We start from the raw sequence: 13,401 nt of genomic DNA on the forward strand, positions 1-13,401 counted from the left end.
AGACACAGAATCGGAAACAGGCTCCAGGCTCCGAGCCATCAGCCCAGAGCCTGACGCGGGGCTCGAACTCACGGACCGCGAGATCGTGACCTGGCTGAAGTCGGACGCTTAACCGACTGCGCCATCCAGGCGCCCCACGTTTATTTATTTTTGAGACAGAGAGAGACAGAGCATGAACAGGGGAGGGGCAGAGAGAGAGGGAGACACAGAATCTGAAATGGGCTCCAGGCTCTGAGCGGTCAGCACAGAGCCCGATGCGGGGCTCGAACCCACGGACCGTGAGATCATGACCTGAGCCGAAGTCGGACGCTTAACCGACTGAGCCACCCAGGCGCCCCTGAATTTTATCATCTTAAAAGTTCAGGAGGGGAGCCTAGGTGGCTCTGTCGGTTGGGCGTCCGACTTCGGCTCAGGTCATGATCTCACAGTTTGTGGGTTTGAGCCCCGAGTCGGGCTCTGTGCTGACAGCTGACAGCTGACAGCCTGGAGCCTGCTTCGGATTCTGTGTCTCCCTCTCTCTCTGCCCCTCCCCCGCTCACACTCTGTCTCTCTCTCTCTCTAAAAAATGAATAAACGTTAAAAATTTTTTTTTAATTAAAAAAATCCTCTCAATATTCTGATAGGCCTCTTGAGGGCACCCTTTGTCTCTCTGATTAGAATCACTGTTATAAACCACACTGACAGTAATGTAGTAGGCTTTTTTCCTGTACTCACAATATAGTAGGAGATGAACAAAATATTTTGTATGGTATGGTAGAATGAGAAGTGGATGGAGAGCCAGGAAATGTAGGTTTAAGTTCTGGTCATGCCACTGGGTAGGTGTTTGTCTTGTGGCCAATTATTTAACTTGTTAGGTTTGTTTCTCACTTAAGAAAGGAGGAATTTGGACCTAGTGAGTTACTTTGCATTTCTTTCTTTCTTTCTTTTCTTTCTTTCTTGTTTTCTTGTTTTCTTTCTTTCTTTCTTTCTTTCTTTCTTTCTTTCTTTCTTTTAATGTCTATTTATTTTGAGAGGGGGAGAGAGAGTGCTAATCAGGGAGAGGGGTAGAGAGAGAGGGAGAGAGAATCCCAAGCAGGCTCCATGTTCAGCAAGGAGCCCAACACAGGGCCCAATCCCTTGACCTTGAGATCATGACCTGAACAGAAATCAAGAGTTGGACGCTTAACTGACTGAGCCACTCAGGTACCACTATTTCTTTTTTTTTTTTAATCTTTATTATTTATTTTTGAGAGAGAGAGAGTGTGTGTGTGTATGTGTGCAGGCAGGGGAAGGGCAGAGATAAAGGGAGACAGAGAATCCCAAGCAGGCTCTGTGCTGACAGTACAAAGTCTGCCTCAGGGCTTGAACTCAGGAACTCAGGAACCGAGAGATCATGACCTGAGCCAAAATCAAGACTCGGGTGCTTAACTGACTAAGCCATCCCAATGCCCTGGTAATTTTCATTTTTTAAATTTTATGATTACAAGAATAAATACTTGAAAAATATATTAAATAATGGCAAATGCTTAGTATTTTAAAACCTATTTAGATAAATAAGAACACCAAGAAGCTCCAAGGAGATGAATGGACAAAGAAGACAGATAATTCATACCAGAATAAAAAGAAAAACTAAATAGCTCTGTCATCATCTCACGGTTTATAAGATTGAGCGCCATGTCAGGCTGTGCACTGGCAGCATGGAGCCTGCTTGGGATTGTTGGGATTGACTCCTTTTCTCTCTTTGCCTCCTGCCCCCACATGCACTCTGTCTCTCTCTCTCAAAAGAAATAAACTTTTTAAAAAAATTTTTAGACAAACAAATGATCAAAAAACAAAGCAAAACCACTCAACAACATTTAGTTGTTTTATGTATTTTCAATGAGGAGAATGAAGTTTGAGAAGCAGTATACTGCTTGTTGAACCATGGAGAAACTGGTACTTATAGTGCTTATGGGCTGATTAATTTTTTAACATTTTTGGGAAAAGACATAAAAATGGTTGTTCCTTGTAATTTATACTTAGGAAACATTATGAAAGAAGAAAAAGCCTCATTTTACAAATATACTAGTGACAAATTGGGAAGAATTGTTCAACAGTATGGAGGTAGTTGGATGAAGTGTATGGTAAAATCAATTTAATAATGTTTTGATTTTCATTAAAGTGAAGACCGTGTTGAAATAGAAAATGTCTAACTATATTTCATTGAATCTCAGATTACATCATTTGTAAGATGCCTTTATTTTATGAGCCATCAAGAAGGAAACACTCTAGCAGTTAAACTTTGACATAGTATCCGATGATGATGTAAATTGTTCATACCAAAAAAAGAAAAAAATTATATTTTACACTAGCTCCTTGATAATTTGACATGTCTGATACCTATTCTCAAGAACTTGGCAATGTCTCCTCACTTTATATGTACTGCTTGGTATGAAATAGACCATCTTTTCAGATGTTGCTTCAGTAACAGAAGATAACACAGCTATGTTTATTTGTGGAAATCTTCCTTTCTTAGGTCATATAAAATTCCTTTTTTATCCCCTGAATAAAAATAGGAAATTACAGTCATTCTTCTTTCAATGCATTTTTGCTTCACTAATAATAAATTTATACTTCACTGCTCTGTTCTTTGCCTTTCTACATAAAAATATCACCTTTTGCATTATAACCTTTTTTAGAAACACTTTATGTTATGTTACATTACATTATGTTAGAGAGAGAGCGCACAGGCAGGGGAGAGGGGCAGAGGGAGAGAGAGAAAGAATCTTAAGAGGCTCCCTGCTCCACGCGGAACCTGATGTGGGGGTCAGTTCCACGACCCTGGGATCATGACCTGAGCCAAAATCAAGAGTCGGATGCTCAACAGACTGAGCCTCCCAGGGCCCTAGAAACACTTTAAATGGCAGTTAAACTGAACATGAATAGGACAGTGTATGTAATGCAGTTGGTACAACATACCAGTAGCCATTCATAGGTTCACATGTAACCGGGCAGTGATGCTGCCTGGCTGCTACTGGTTGTAAGACACAGTGTGATTTCGGAGATGTTAAAATGTTAAAATGTATGAGTTTCTAAAATGATGAAATAGGGAAAAAAGTAAAAAGTTGTGCACTTTAATAACATTTAAAGTATGTGCTAATAGGGCGCCAAGCTGGCTCAGTTGGTAAAGCATGCGATTCTTGGTCTCAGGGTCATGAGTTCTAGCCCCATGTTAAAAAGAAATGTGTGTTGGGGCACCTGGGTGGCTCAGTTGGTTAAGCATCTGACTCTTGATCTCAGCTGAGGTTTTGATCTCAGTTTTGTGAGTTCAGGCTGGTCATGGGCTCCTTGTTGGATTTGGAGCGTACTTAAATTATAAGAAAAAAAAATGTGTGCTAATAGATAGAAGCAGGTTATTTTTATTCTGTTTTTCAATATGAAGTAAAAGTTTATGTAACAAACATTCCTCATAAAAGAGTAACTTGCTATAAAAATGTAAATTGAGGAGATTCTGTTCTTTAACAACATGGATAAGTAAATTTAGGGAAAACACAAATTTCTATAATGTATAATAAAATTTTATTATAAGTAGATTATTACATTTCTATTTTAGGAAACCCAAGGAAACACATTACATCTTTGAAGAAAGCTGTAGATATGACCTGCCATGGAGAACCATCTCTCTATAACTCATTAAGCATGGCTATGCAAACTCTAAAGTTGGTATTTTACATTTTTTTATTTATAACTCATTTCAAGCTTTTTGAGTGAATTGAGATGATAATGTTTTGATATGTGTGTCCATAAACTGAGCTGTAACGAAACTCTTATTAAGAGAAATATGTAATGTCATTGATGATGTTTAGTGTGGTATTGATTTGTAATTTTTATTTTACATTTTAGCTGGTAAGATAGATTCTTAAAGATTTTAGAAAAATATAACTAAAACTGTAGCAGTATTAGTACAAAGAAAATGTTGATGGGAAATGTTTTTTTGAAAATTGATTATATATGGAATTTAATGTGAAATTAATTGTGAGTTTGTTGTACATTTATTGACGTTTCTTGTTTTGTAGTATATCTGCAAATCAATAGCACACTTTTCCAGCAAGTTCAAGTATGTGGAATGTAGCTAAGACCCTAATAGAAATATTCAGTTAGTATTAGCTCATATATTTTATTCCTGGATTGTCCGTCCTGGTTTTTGTACTTTTATATAATAGGTATTTTTCTAGTTTTGAAGTAGGTGAGGAGGTAACACCCATATTAAAGGTAGGCACAATAGCAACATCCACAAATGAAATCAGCCCAACAATGAAGATAAAAGCAAGAAAGCTAGAAATAACTGACAAAATTGCCCCCCAAAAGCATAAAAATCTGTTTAATAGAGTGGAAAACAGCTCATCACATCTTAAAGTCCCATGAATTATTGTGTAATTGATACACAAAAACTACTGTTGGTGAGTACTGTGAGTCTGAATCAAATATGAGGTTAAATTATAGCCTTAAAAAAGAAGTATGTTGGGGTGCCTTGGTGGCTCAGTTGGTTAAGCATCTGACTCTTGATTTTGGCTCAGATTGTAAGATCAAGCCCCATGCTGGGTTCTGCGCTGGGTTCTGTGTTGGGTGTGGAGCCTGCTTAAGAGTCTTTGTCCCTCTCTCTCATGCTCTGTCTCCCTCAGCTCCTCTGTTTGCTCTGCACTCTCTCAATAAATAAATAGATAGATAAATTGATCAATAAGTCAATCAATAAGTGTAAAAAAGAAGTATGTTACTCTTGTCAAGATACACCTTAAAGTCGATCTATATGGTATTTTCATACTTTCCAATGTACACTTTAGACTTTGTATGAAATGAATCTACTAGTTTGTAAGCTTCATGATGTCAGGAATGTTGTTCAGTCTTGCTTATTACGCTATCCCCAGAACCTAAAAACAGTATTCAGTCAGTATTTATGGAATGAATGAATGAATCAATTTTTTGTGCAGCTAATTTTAGAAAAATTTACACTGACGTATTTAGAGTATACTCGCAATTCATTCCTTTGCGGTGTTAAAACAGTAGTGTAAATAAATAAACCACCTATACTGTTTTTTCTAGGTAAATTAATTAATTAATCTCCTAATTGGAATATGTTTTATCTTTCTGTAGACACATGCCTGGACATACAAGTAGAGAAGTGCTAATCATCTTTAGCAGCCTCACAACTTGTGATCCATCTAATATCTATGATCTAATCAAGGTAGAATCAGTACATTTCTTTATAATAAAAGCCAGAGGAGAATTCTGTAGTGAATTTATTACTAGTTTTCAGAAACTTGTTTTTCAAGCACATTAATTCTTGCATGTTTTTTTTCTTCCCCCCCAAATGCTCCATTTACGTGGATTTTATGAAGACCCTAAAGGCAACTAAAATTAGAGTGTCTGTTATCGGATTGTCTGCAGAGGTTCGGGTTTGCACTGTACTTGCTCGTGAAACTGGTGGTATATATCTAGAATCTTCAGTATTTATTCATAATTACTATGTAAGAAATAACAATTGATTAATTAAATTAGGATGTTTTCGGGGCGCCTGGGTGGCTCAGTCAGTTGGATGTCCAATTCTTGATCTCAGCTCAGATCATGATCTTACAGTTCTTGAGGTAGAGCCCTTCGTGGGGCTCTGCACTGGTAGCGTGGAGATTGCTTGGGATTCTCTCTCTCTCTCTCTCTCTCTCTCTCTCTCTCTCTGGCCTTCCCCTGCTCTTTCTCTGACTCTCTCTCGAATTAAATAAATAAACATGGGAAAAAATTATAAATTAGGATATTTTCAAGCTACTAAATTTGAATCACTTCATGTCCTGAAGTCTGTAATATGTATAGTCATCTTTTTTTTTTTTAATTAAAAAAAAAATTTTTTTTTTAATGTTTTTATTTATTTTTGAGACAGAGCATGAACGGGGGAGGGGCAGAGAGAGAGGGAGACACAGAAGCAGGCTCCAGGCTCTGAGCCATCAGCCCAGAGCCTGACGCGGGGCTCGAACTCACGGACTGCGAGATCGTGACCTGAGCCGAAGTCGGACGCCCAACCGACTGAGCCACCCAGGCGCCCCGATAGTCATCTTAAATGTATTAATGATTCTGTAAGATATCATCTCAAAATGCAAGAACTTTTTAGTAGTTATGGCAGTATTTAGAGGAAGTGTTATGACTCTTGAAATGCTAGAAATTTCACTAACGTGTAATACTTTGTAAGGATCTTAGGGGCGCCTGGGTGGCTTAGTTGGTTAAGTGTCCGACTCTTGATCTTGGCTCAGGTCATGGTCTCACTGTTTGTGGGATCAAGCTCTGCATCAGGCTTTGCCTGCTTGGGATTCTTTCTCCCTTCTTTTCTCTCTGCCCCTTCCTTGCTCAACCTCTCTCTCTCTCTCTCTCAAAATAAATAAATAAAACATTTAAAAAAATAATAATAAAGATCTTATAACTTGGCTCTAATTAAATTGTAGTTATAGTTATTCCTAGAGAAGTCAATTTAGAGATGTCAGTTAAACGAGGTTTTTGAAAAATGATGATTTAACTTAAATACTTAATTTTGAAAATGTACATTTTCAGATGGTATAACTTACAGAATTATGTAGAAATTACAATTGATACTCATGTCTGGAAAGCTGATTTTTTTTTCTTTTACTTTTCGTCTTCCTAGGCACATACCATGTTATCTTAGATGAAAGCCATTACAAAGAATTGCTGACACATCATGTCAGTCCTCCACCTGCTAGCTCAGGTTCTGAATGCTCACTTATTCGTATGGGTAAGTGTTTATTTTATGTTGTTGTAAAATGGATTTTTAAAAATGACTGGGGTCAAATTAGACTTGCTGTTTTCATTTGTACAAATTTATTTTAATGCTTAAGAATTTATTTCTTTTAACTTAAATATTTTATAATTAGAGAAAATTATCCTGTTGAAGCAATCTTGGAAAGTACAAAGAAGTTAAAAGAAAACTAAAACCGGGGTGCCTGGGTGGCTCAGTCGGTTAAGTGTCCAACTTCGGGTCAGGTCATGATCTCACAGTTCATGGGTTTGGGCCCTGTGTGGGGCTCTGTGCTGACAGCTCAGAGCCTGGAGCCTGCTTCGGATTCTGTGTCTCCCTCTCTCTCTCCCTCTCCCCCACTCACTCTCTGTCTTTCTCTTTCTCTCTCTGTACCTCAAAAATAAATAATAAAACATTAAAAAAAATAATAAAACCATTTGTTGTCCTGTCACAACAGCCATTACTGATTTTGTTTTATTTTTAAAGCTAGAAAGGTACAAAGACACTGCATTTATAGAAAAACTCTTATTGTGTTAAGAAATTTAAAAGATAAGCTACAAAATTCTTTGTACTGTTTGATCAAAGCTATGTAATACAAACTGCAAACACAGAAGGTTGCAGGGAGGTACATCACATTGTTTAAAAGGGATTTTGGGGGGTTGCAGCTGGCTGCCTTAGTTGGTAGAACCTGTGAGTCTTGATCTCAGGGTTATAAGTTTGAGCCCCACTGTACGTGTAGAGATTACTTAAAATCTTTTAAAATAAATAAAGTAAAATATTTTTTTTAAAAGGGATTTTTTTTCAAGAAAAGAAGAATGATGGGTTTTGCATCGTCTGAAACAATTTTTCATTTTCTTCTATTTTCCAAAACTTTTATAATGAACACTTATCATGTTTACAATGGAAAAAGGCATAAACTTTTTAAGTATGAGAAAGAATTTCTTTATACATTTTTTTAAAGTTTATTTATTTATTTTGAGAGAGAGAACGAGATGGGGAGGAGCAGAAGAGAGAGGGAGAGACAGAATCCCAAACAGACTCTGCACTATCAGCATGGAGCCCGACGTGGGGCTTGAACTCATGAACTGGTGAGATCATGACCTGAGCTGAAATAAAGAATTGGATGCCTGACTGAGCCACCCATTCTCTGTCTCCCTGCCCCTCCCACGCATATGTGCTCGCTCGCTCGCTCTCTCAAACATTAAAAAATAAGTTAAAAATAAAAATGTTTATTATTTATTTTGAAAGAGAGAGCATAAGCAAGCGCTTGCAAATGCCGCTGGGGAAGGGTCAGAGAGAGAGAAACACAAGCAGGCTCAGTGTTGTAGCGCAGAGCCCATGGGGCTCAATCCCAGGAACCATGAGATCATGAACTGAGAAATCAAGAGTCAGAGGCTTAAGTGACTGAGTCACCTAGGTGCCCTTTGATTTATTTTGTTGTGTTTAAAAAAAAATTTTTTTTTAATGTTTATTTATTCTTGAGAAAGACAGCGTGAGTGGGGGAGGAGCAGAGAGAGAGAGACACACACAGAATCCAAAGCAGGCTCCAGGCTCTGAGCGCTCAGTGCAGAGCCTGATGCAGGGCTCGAACTCACTGACTGTGAGATCATGACCTGAGCTGAAATCAGCTGCTCAACTGACTGAAGCACCCAAGCACCTCTTGTTTTCTTTGCTAATACACATTTGTTAACTGTTAGTGAGATGGAATGCTTTTCTGTCTTTTTTTAGTCCATTTCTAGTACTGGTCAACCTCTCCTGTTTCCTTATCTGTAAAATGATGTGTCTATCTCGTGTGTTGCAACAATTAACGTAATACGCTTAAAGCATACAGAATAATACTTGCCATAAACAGTTAATATATTTTAAATGTTATGGTTGGCTAATTTTTTTTTATTTACTGATAACATTTCTTTAGCCCATTTTAAAGTTATTTAAACTTATAATAATGTATTCTTCAAATTGATTTGTTAGAGCCATTTAGGAATATCAACCCATTTTTGTCACCTGCCGCAAATATTTTTTCATTTGGCCATTTACCTTTACCTTTACTTGTTTTGATCTGTAGATAGACTTAAATTTTTTATGTAATGAAATGTTTTTTTATGGTTTCTGCTTCTCTTGGACTTGTTTTCAGAATTTAAAAATATGTATGGAGGGGGACCTGGGTGCCTCATGTTAGCCGCCAACTCTTGATTTTGGCTCGGGTCATGATCTCATAGTTTTATGACATTTAGCCCCACATCGGGTTCTGCACTGACAGCATGGAGTCTGCTTGGGATTTTCTCTCTCCCTCTATCCCTACTCCTCTCCTGCTTGTGCTCGCGTGCTTTTTCTTTCTCTCTCAAAATAAAGAGATAATCATTAAAAAAAGAAAAAAGAACTTCCTTAAAAAAATATGTATGGAAAGCAAATTACATGGGTTTGGGCATTCCAAAATTTTAAACATAGAAGTATATTCTTATATAAAATGAAAGTGGACAGCTATGTAATAGACTTCTCAATTGTGTCAGAAGGATTTAAAAATTACAAACATTTTCTTTTTAAAAAGCAGCACATGTTGTTACTGAACTAGAAAATTATAAACTTTAGAATCTATGGCCATATGTATGGACCGATCTTTCCCCCATATTCTCAACTTTTAATTTTTTTATAACCTGGTATTACTATACATACTATAATCCATTCTAAAAGGCAGGAGAGAGAACTTTTGTACAACTTTGTGGGCTTTCTGGTAGGAACATTTTTAGCTTCCTAGTCCTAGAATTTTGCTATGTGCTTGGAAAAAGAAAGTAATACATTTTCTTCTATGAAGGATTTCCTCAGCATACCATTGCTTCTCTGTCTGATCAAGATGCAAAACCCTCTTTCAGCATGGCGTAAGTAAAAACTTTGAAACTGTCAGTGATGATGTTTTTATGTTTTAAATTCCTTCCTATAAGTTATAAGTTAAAAAAAAAAATGCTAAAGTTATATGGGCTTGCAGTGTATCGGCTTTTGTAAAAGGTTACCTTCTATGTAGCTATAACAAGGAGTGAGGACTATCTCCTTTACTCCTGTGGAGTAATCTTCAGGATATATTATTAGGTAAAACAGCAAAGTAGAGAAAAGTGTATAGTATACTGCCAGTCCTCTAAGATGAAGGCAGAGATTTGACTAGATATACAGTATGTTTATATTAATGATAAAAAGACTAATTGAAATAAAAAGTAAACACTAAAAAAATGTTTACCTGAGCAGTGTGTAGAGAAAGGCAAAGGGATGGCCCCTAGACTTTTCTGAACATACCTTGTTTTAACTGTAGAACTTTATATTTTACATAATTATAAAGCAAAGTTAAAATAATTGTTAAAAATCACAAGTAAGACTTGTGTCTCCAGCTATAAAGGTACCATAGGGACTGAATTTACTTTTCTCCCTCCTGCCAGACAAAACATATAACAATGATTTTCAGACATGGACAACAGACAGTGCAGGTAAATGATCCCTGAAAGAAGGGAAACAAATGAGGTGAGCCCTGTGAGTGCAGCTTACTGCCTAGAAGAAATATCTAGGCTGCATTGTAGGAGGGGAAACCCACACAGAGCCTAGAGGTCTTGATCAGTTGAAGAAACAAAGTTCAGAGTTTGGGGAGGCTGAAATGGCTAGAATTTTCTAGGCACAGTACTAGAAAGTAAAGGGCTGTACAGAGAACTCTTAGGATTGCAGGGACTTCCCTGGAGTCATCAGCTGAGTTATGGTTATCCCACTCCTATGACTGCTACTAGAGGCCCAGGAAAGAACCACTGAAGAGGAACAGGCAGCATAGTCACTGGAGCTCACACGGGGCAGGAAATATTTCATGTTCTCACAGTCATTGTGGAGAAACCTTTTAACAATGGGCATTGAACAGTGTTCACAGCAATGGAACCAAATTAATTCCAGACTAACAGCTATTATGGACAGCCTAATGAAATAAAAAGCAAGTTTTGAACAGATCAAACTATTTCCAGGTATATTCTAGAATATTCTATACTTCATTTCCAAGTACATTCTAGAAAAAGCCCCAGTATATTTAAGGGAATACCAGAAAAATCCAGCACCTAAAACATAAAATTCATAATGCCTGGCAGCCAATCAAAAATGACCAGGCCTGCAAAGAAGTATGAAAATATCACCCATAACAAGGAGAAAATCATTGAATAGAAACATATCCAGAAACAACACAGTTGATGGAATTAGTGGTTAAGGTGTTAAAACAGCTATTACAAAAAAGACCCAAATCAAAGTTCTAGACACAAATGTCTGAGATGAGAAATACCCTGGATGGGATTAACAGCAGATGAGTCCCTGAAGAAGAAAACATGAGTGAGAAGAAGAAAACATGGGGTGCCTGGCTGACTTAGTCAGTAGAGCATACGACTCTTTATGTTGGAGTTGTGAGTTTGAGCCCCATGTTGGGTGTAGAGATTACTTTTTAAAAAACCCAGAAAACAAAGACATTAATGCACACTATTCAAAACAAATGCAGAGAGAAAAAAAGTAAAGAATGAACCTTGCGTAAGTAAACTATGAAACAACTTCAAGATTTTACAGGGTAGGATACTCTCTTTTGCTGTAACCATTCACATTGTCATATATCATTTTAAAAGTAATGTTTCCTCCCACAGGCACTTGGATAGCAACACTGAGCCAGGACTTACATTAGGAGGGTATTTCTGCCCACAGTGTCGAGCAAAGTACTGTGAACTTCCAGTTGAATGTAAAATCTGTGGTAAGAAACGAACTATCCTTTATCCAGTAAATTAATCTTTAATAGCTTCTTACATATATTGCTATTAAAGTAAATGTTAGTATTAAGCTCTGCCTATGTTTCTGTATTTAATCTGTGAGAAGAGTATATCTTTTAATTGAATGCTCAGTACTTCATTTCTAAGAATAACCATGGCATTCTAGAACAGTTTTCTGATTCTCTTTCTGAAATGAGTATGTTCTTTAAAGGTATTGCAGTAGATCTGGTAGACGTTTTTGCAGCTCTTACTTTCTTTTTAAACTAAAAAAAAATTTTTTTTAATGTTTATTTATTTTTGACTGAGAGAAAGAGAGAGACATAGCGTGAGTCGGGGAGGGGCAGAGAGAGAGGGAGACACAGAATCTGAAGCAGGCTCCAGGCTGTCAGCACAGAGCCCAATGTGGGGCTCAAACTCATGGACTGTGAGATCATGACCTGAGCTGAAGTCCGATGCTCAACCGACTGAGCCACCCAGGCGCCCCGCAGCTCTTACTTTCATAAAATATATATGTGTGTGTGTGTGTGTGTGTGTGTGTATGTGTGTGTGTATGTGTGTGTATATATATGTGTGTGTGTATATATATGTGTATATATATGTGTGTGTATATATATATATGTGTATATATATGTGTGTATATATTATATATATATATGTGTATATATATGTGTGTATATATATATGTGTGTATATATATGTGTGTGTATATATATGTGTATATATATGTGTATATATATATATATGGAGAATGAGGAATTAAAAGTAATAGAATTGTAGCATTTTGTTTCATTTATAAGTTGGCTAATGGCCAAGAGAGGTCCACACAATTAGTGACAGAAGTAAGACTCCATCCTGGAATCTCCTTTTTAAGAGACATGTAAATAAAGAAATGAATACCAGCAGTCCTAAAAAAAAAAAAAAAAACCTTGAAAATATTTAGCCTATCATTTCACATTTTAGCCGTTGTCTGTTGTTTTTTTTTTTTTTTTAACATTTATTCATTTTTGAGAGAGAGACAGAGCGTGAATGGGGGAGGAGCAGAGAGAGAGAGGGAGACACAGGGTCTGAAACAGGCTTCTAGCTCTGAGATGTCAGCACAGAGCCTGACACGGGGCCCAAACTCACAGACTGGGAGATCATGACCTGAGCTGAAGCTGGATGCTTAACCGACTAAGCCACCCAGGTGCCCCTCAGCCATTGTCTTAATGAGGTTTGGGCTATTAAATATGACTCTGTGTTTTATTTGTTAGGTCTTACTTTGGTGTCTGCTCCCCATTTGGCACGGTCTTATCATCATTTATTTCCTTTGGATGCTTTTCAAGAGATTCCTCTAGAAGAACATAATGGAGAAAGGTATATGAGTTTTGATTAATTTGTATCTACTATACGTGGTAATGTTTGAATGCATTGTCACTACATATAAAAAGATAGTCATATTAATTTGGGCAAGATTACTTCTGATACAGAGAATAAGATGGTAGAATGCCTTCGTTATGACTGAAATGACTCATTATTAGAGAGATCTGGATTTCCAGAAATTAATTTTCCTAAACCCATCGATATATAGTAAGTGTAGTCGTATGCTGATACATCAGCTCTCCAAAACAACAAAAGAGCCCTGATTTGTAGCCTTAGCCAGTTTCTGTGGTGTAAAACCAAAGGATTTATCCAGAAGGTCTAATACTGTGGTCTAATGTTCTTTAGCTATTTCTTTCCTAAAGGATACTTTCTACTTTTGAAGGACAGAACTTGGTGGATTGAAATGGATTGCCAAGTGCCTAACATAGTTAGGAAATATAGACCCACACTAAAATTTATTGCTGTGAAATTTTAGAATATGCAGCAAAATACTAACTGTAAGCATTTCTGGAGAGGGAAAGTTAG

General features: G+C 37.1%; 1 protein-coding gene across 13 annotated transcripts in view; it reads left to right on the forward strand.

Annotated features, from left to right (window-relative positions):
* Nucleotides 1-13,401, forward strand: part of LOC125935709 (general transcription factor IIH subunit 2) — a 134,295-nt gene that overhangs the window by 16,057 nt on the left and 104,837 nt on the right. For 12 of the 13 annotated variants that reach the window (XR_007461769.1, XM_049649571.1, XM_049649568.1 and 9 more), the window contains exons 8-14: nt 3,572-3,677; nt 5,110-5,200; nt 5,355-5,442; nt 6,641-6,748; nt 9,564-9,627; nt 11,398-11,501; nt 12,768-12,870. Coding sequence is in view for 11 of the 13 variants with exons in the window: in XM_049649571.1 (XP_049505528.1) it covers nt 3,572-3,677; nt 5,110-5,200; nt 5,355-5,442; nt 6,641-6,748; nt 9,564-9,627; nt 11,398-11,501; nt 12,768-12,870 (664 nt within the window). In the remaining 2 variants the exon portion in view is untranslated. Of the gene's footprint in view, nt 1-3,571; nt 3,678-5,109; nt 5,201-5,354; nt 5,443-6,640; nt 6,749-9,563; nt 9,628-11,397; nt 11,502-12,767; nt 12,871-13,401 lie in introns of those variants that run through there. The other variant, XM_049649575.1, reaches the window with a different exon arrangement.

Source organism: Panthera uncia (genome assembly GCF_023721935.1).
Source record: "Panthera uncia isolate 11264 chromosome A1 unlocalized genomic scaffold, Puncia_PCG_1.0 HiC_scaffold_17, whole genome shotgun sequence".
Lineage (NCBI taxonomy): Eukaryota > Metazoa > Chordata > Mammalia > Carnivora > Felidae > Panthera > Panthera uncia.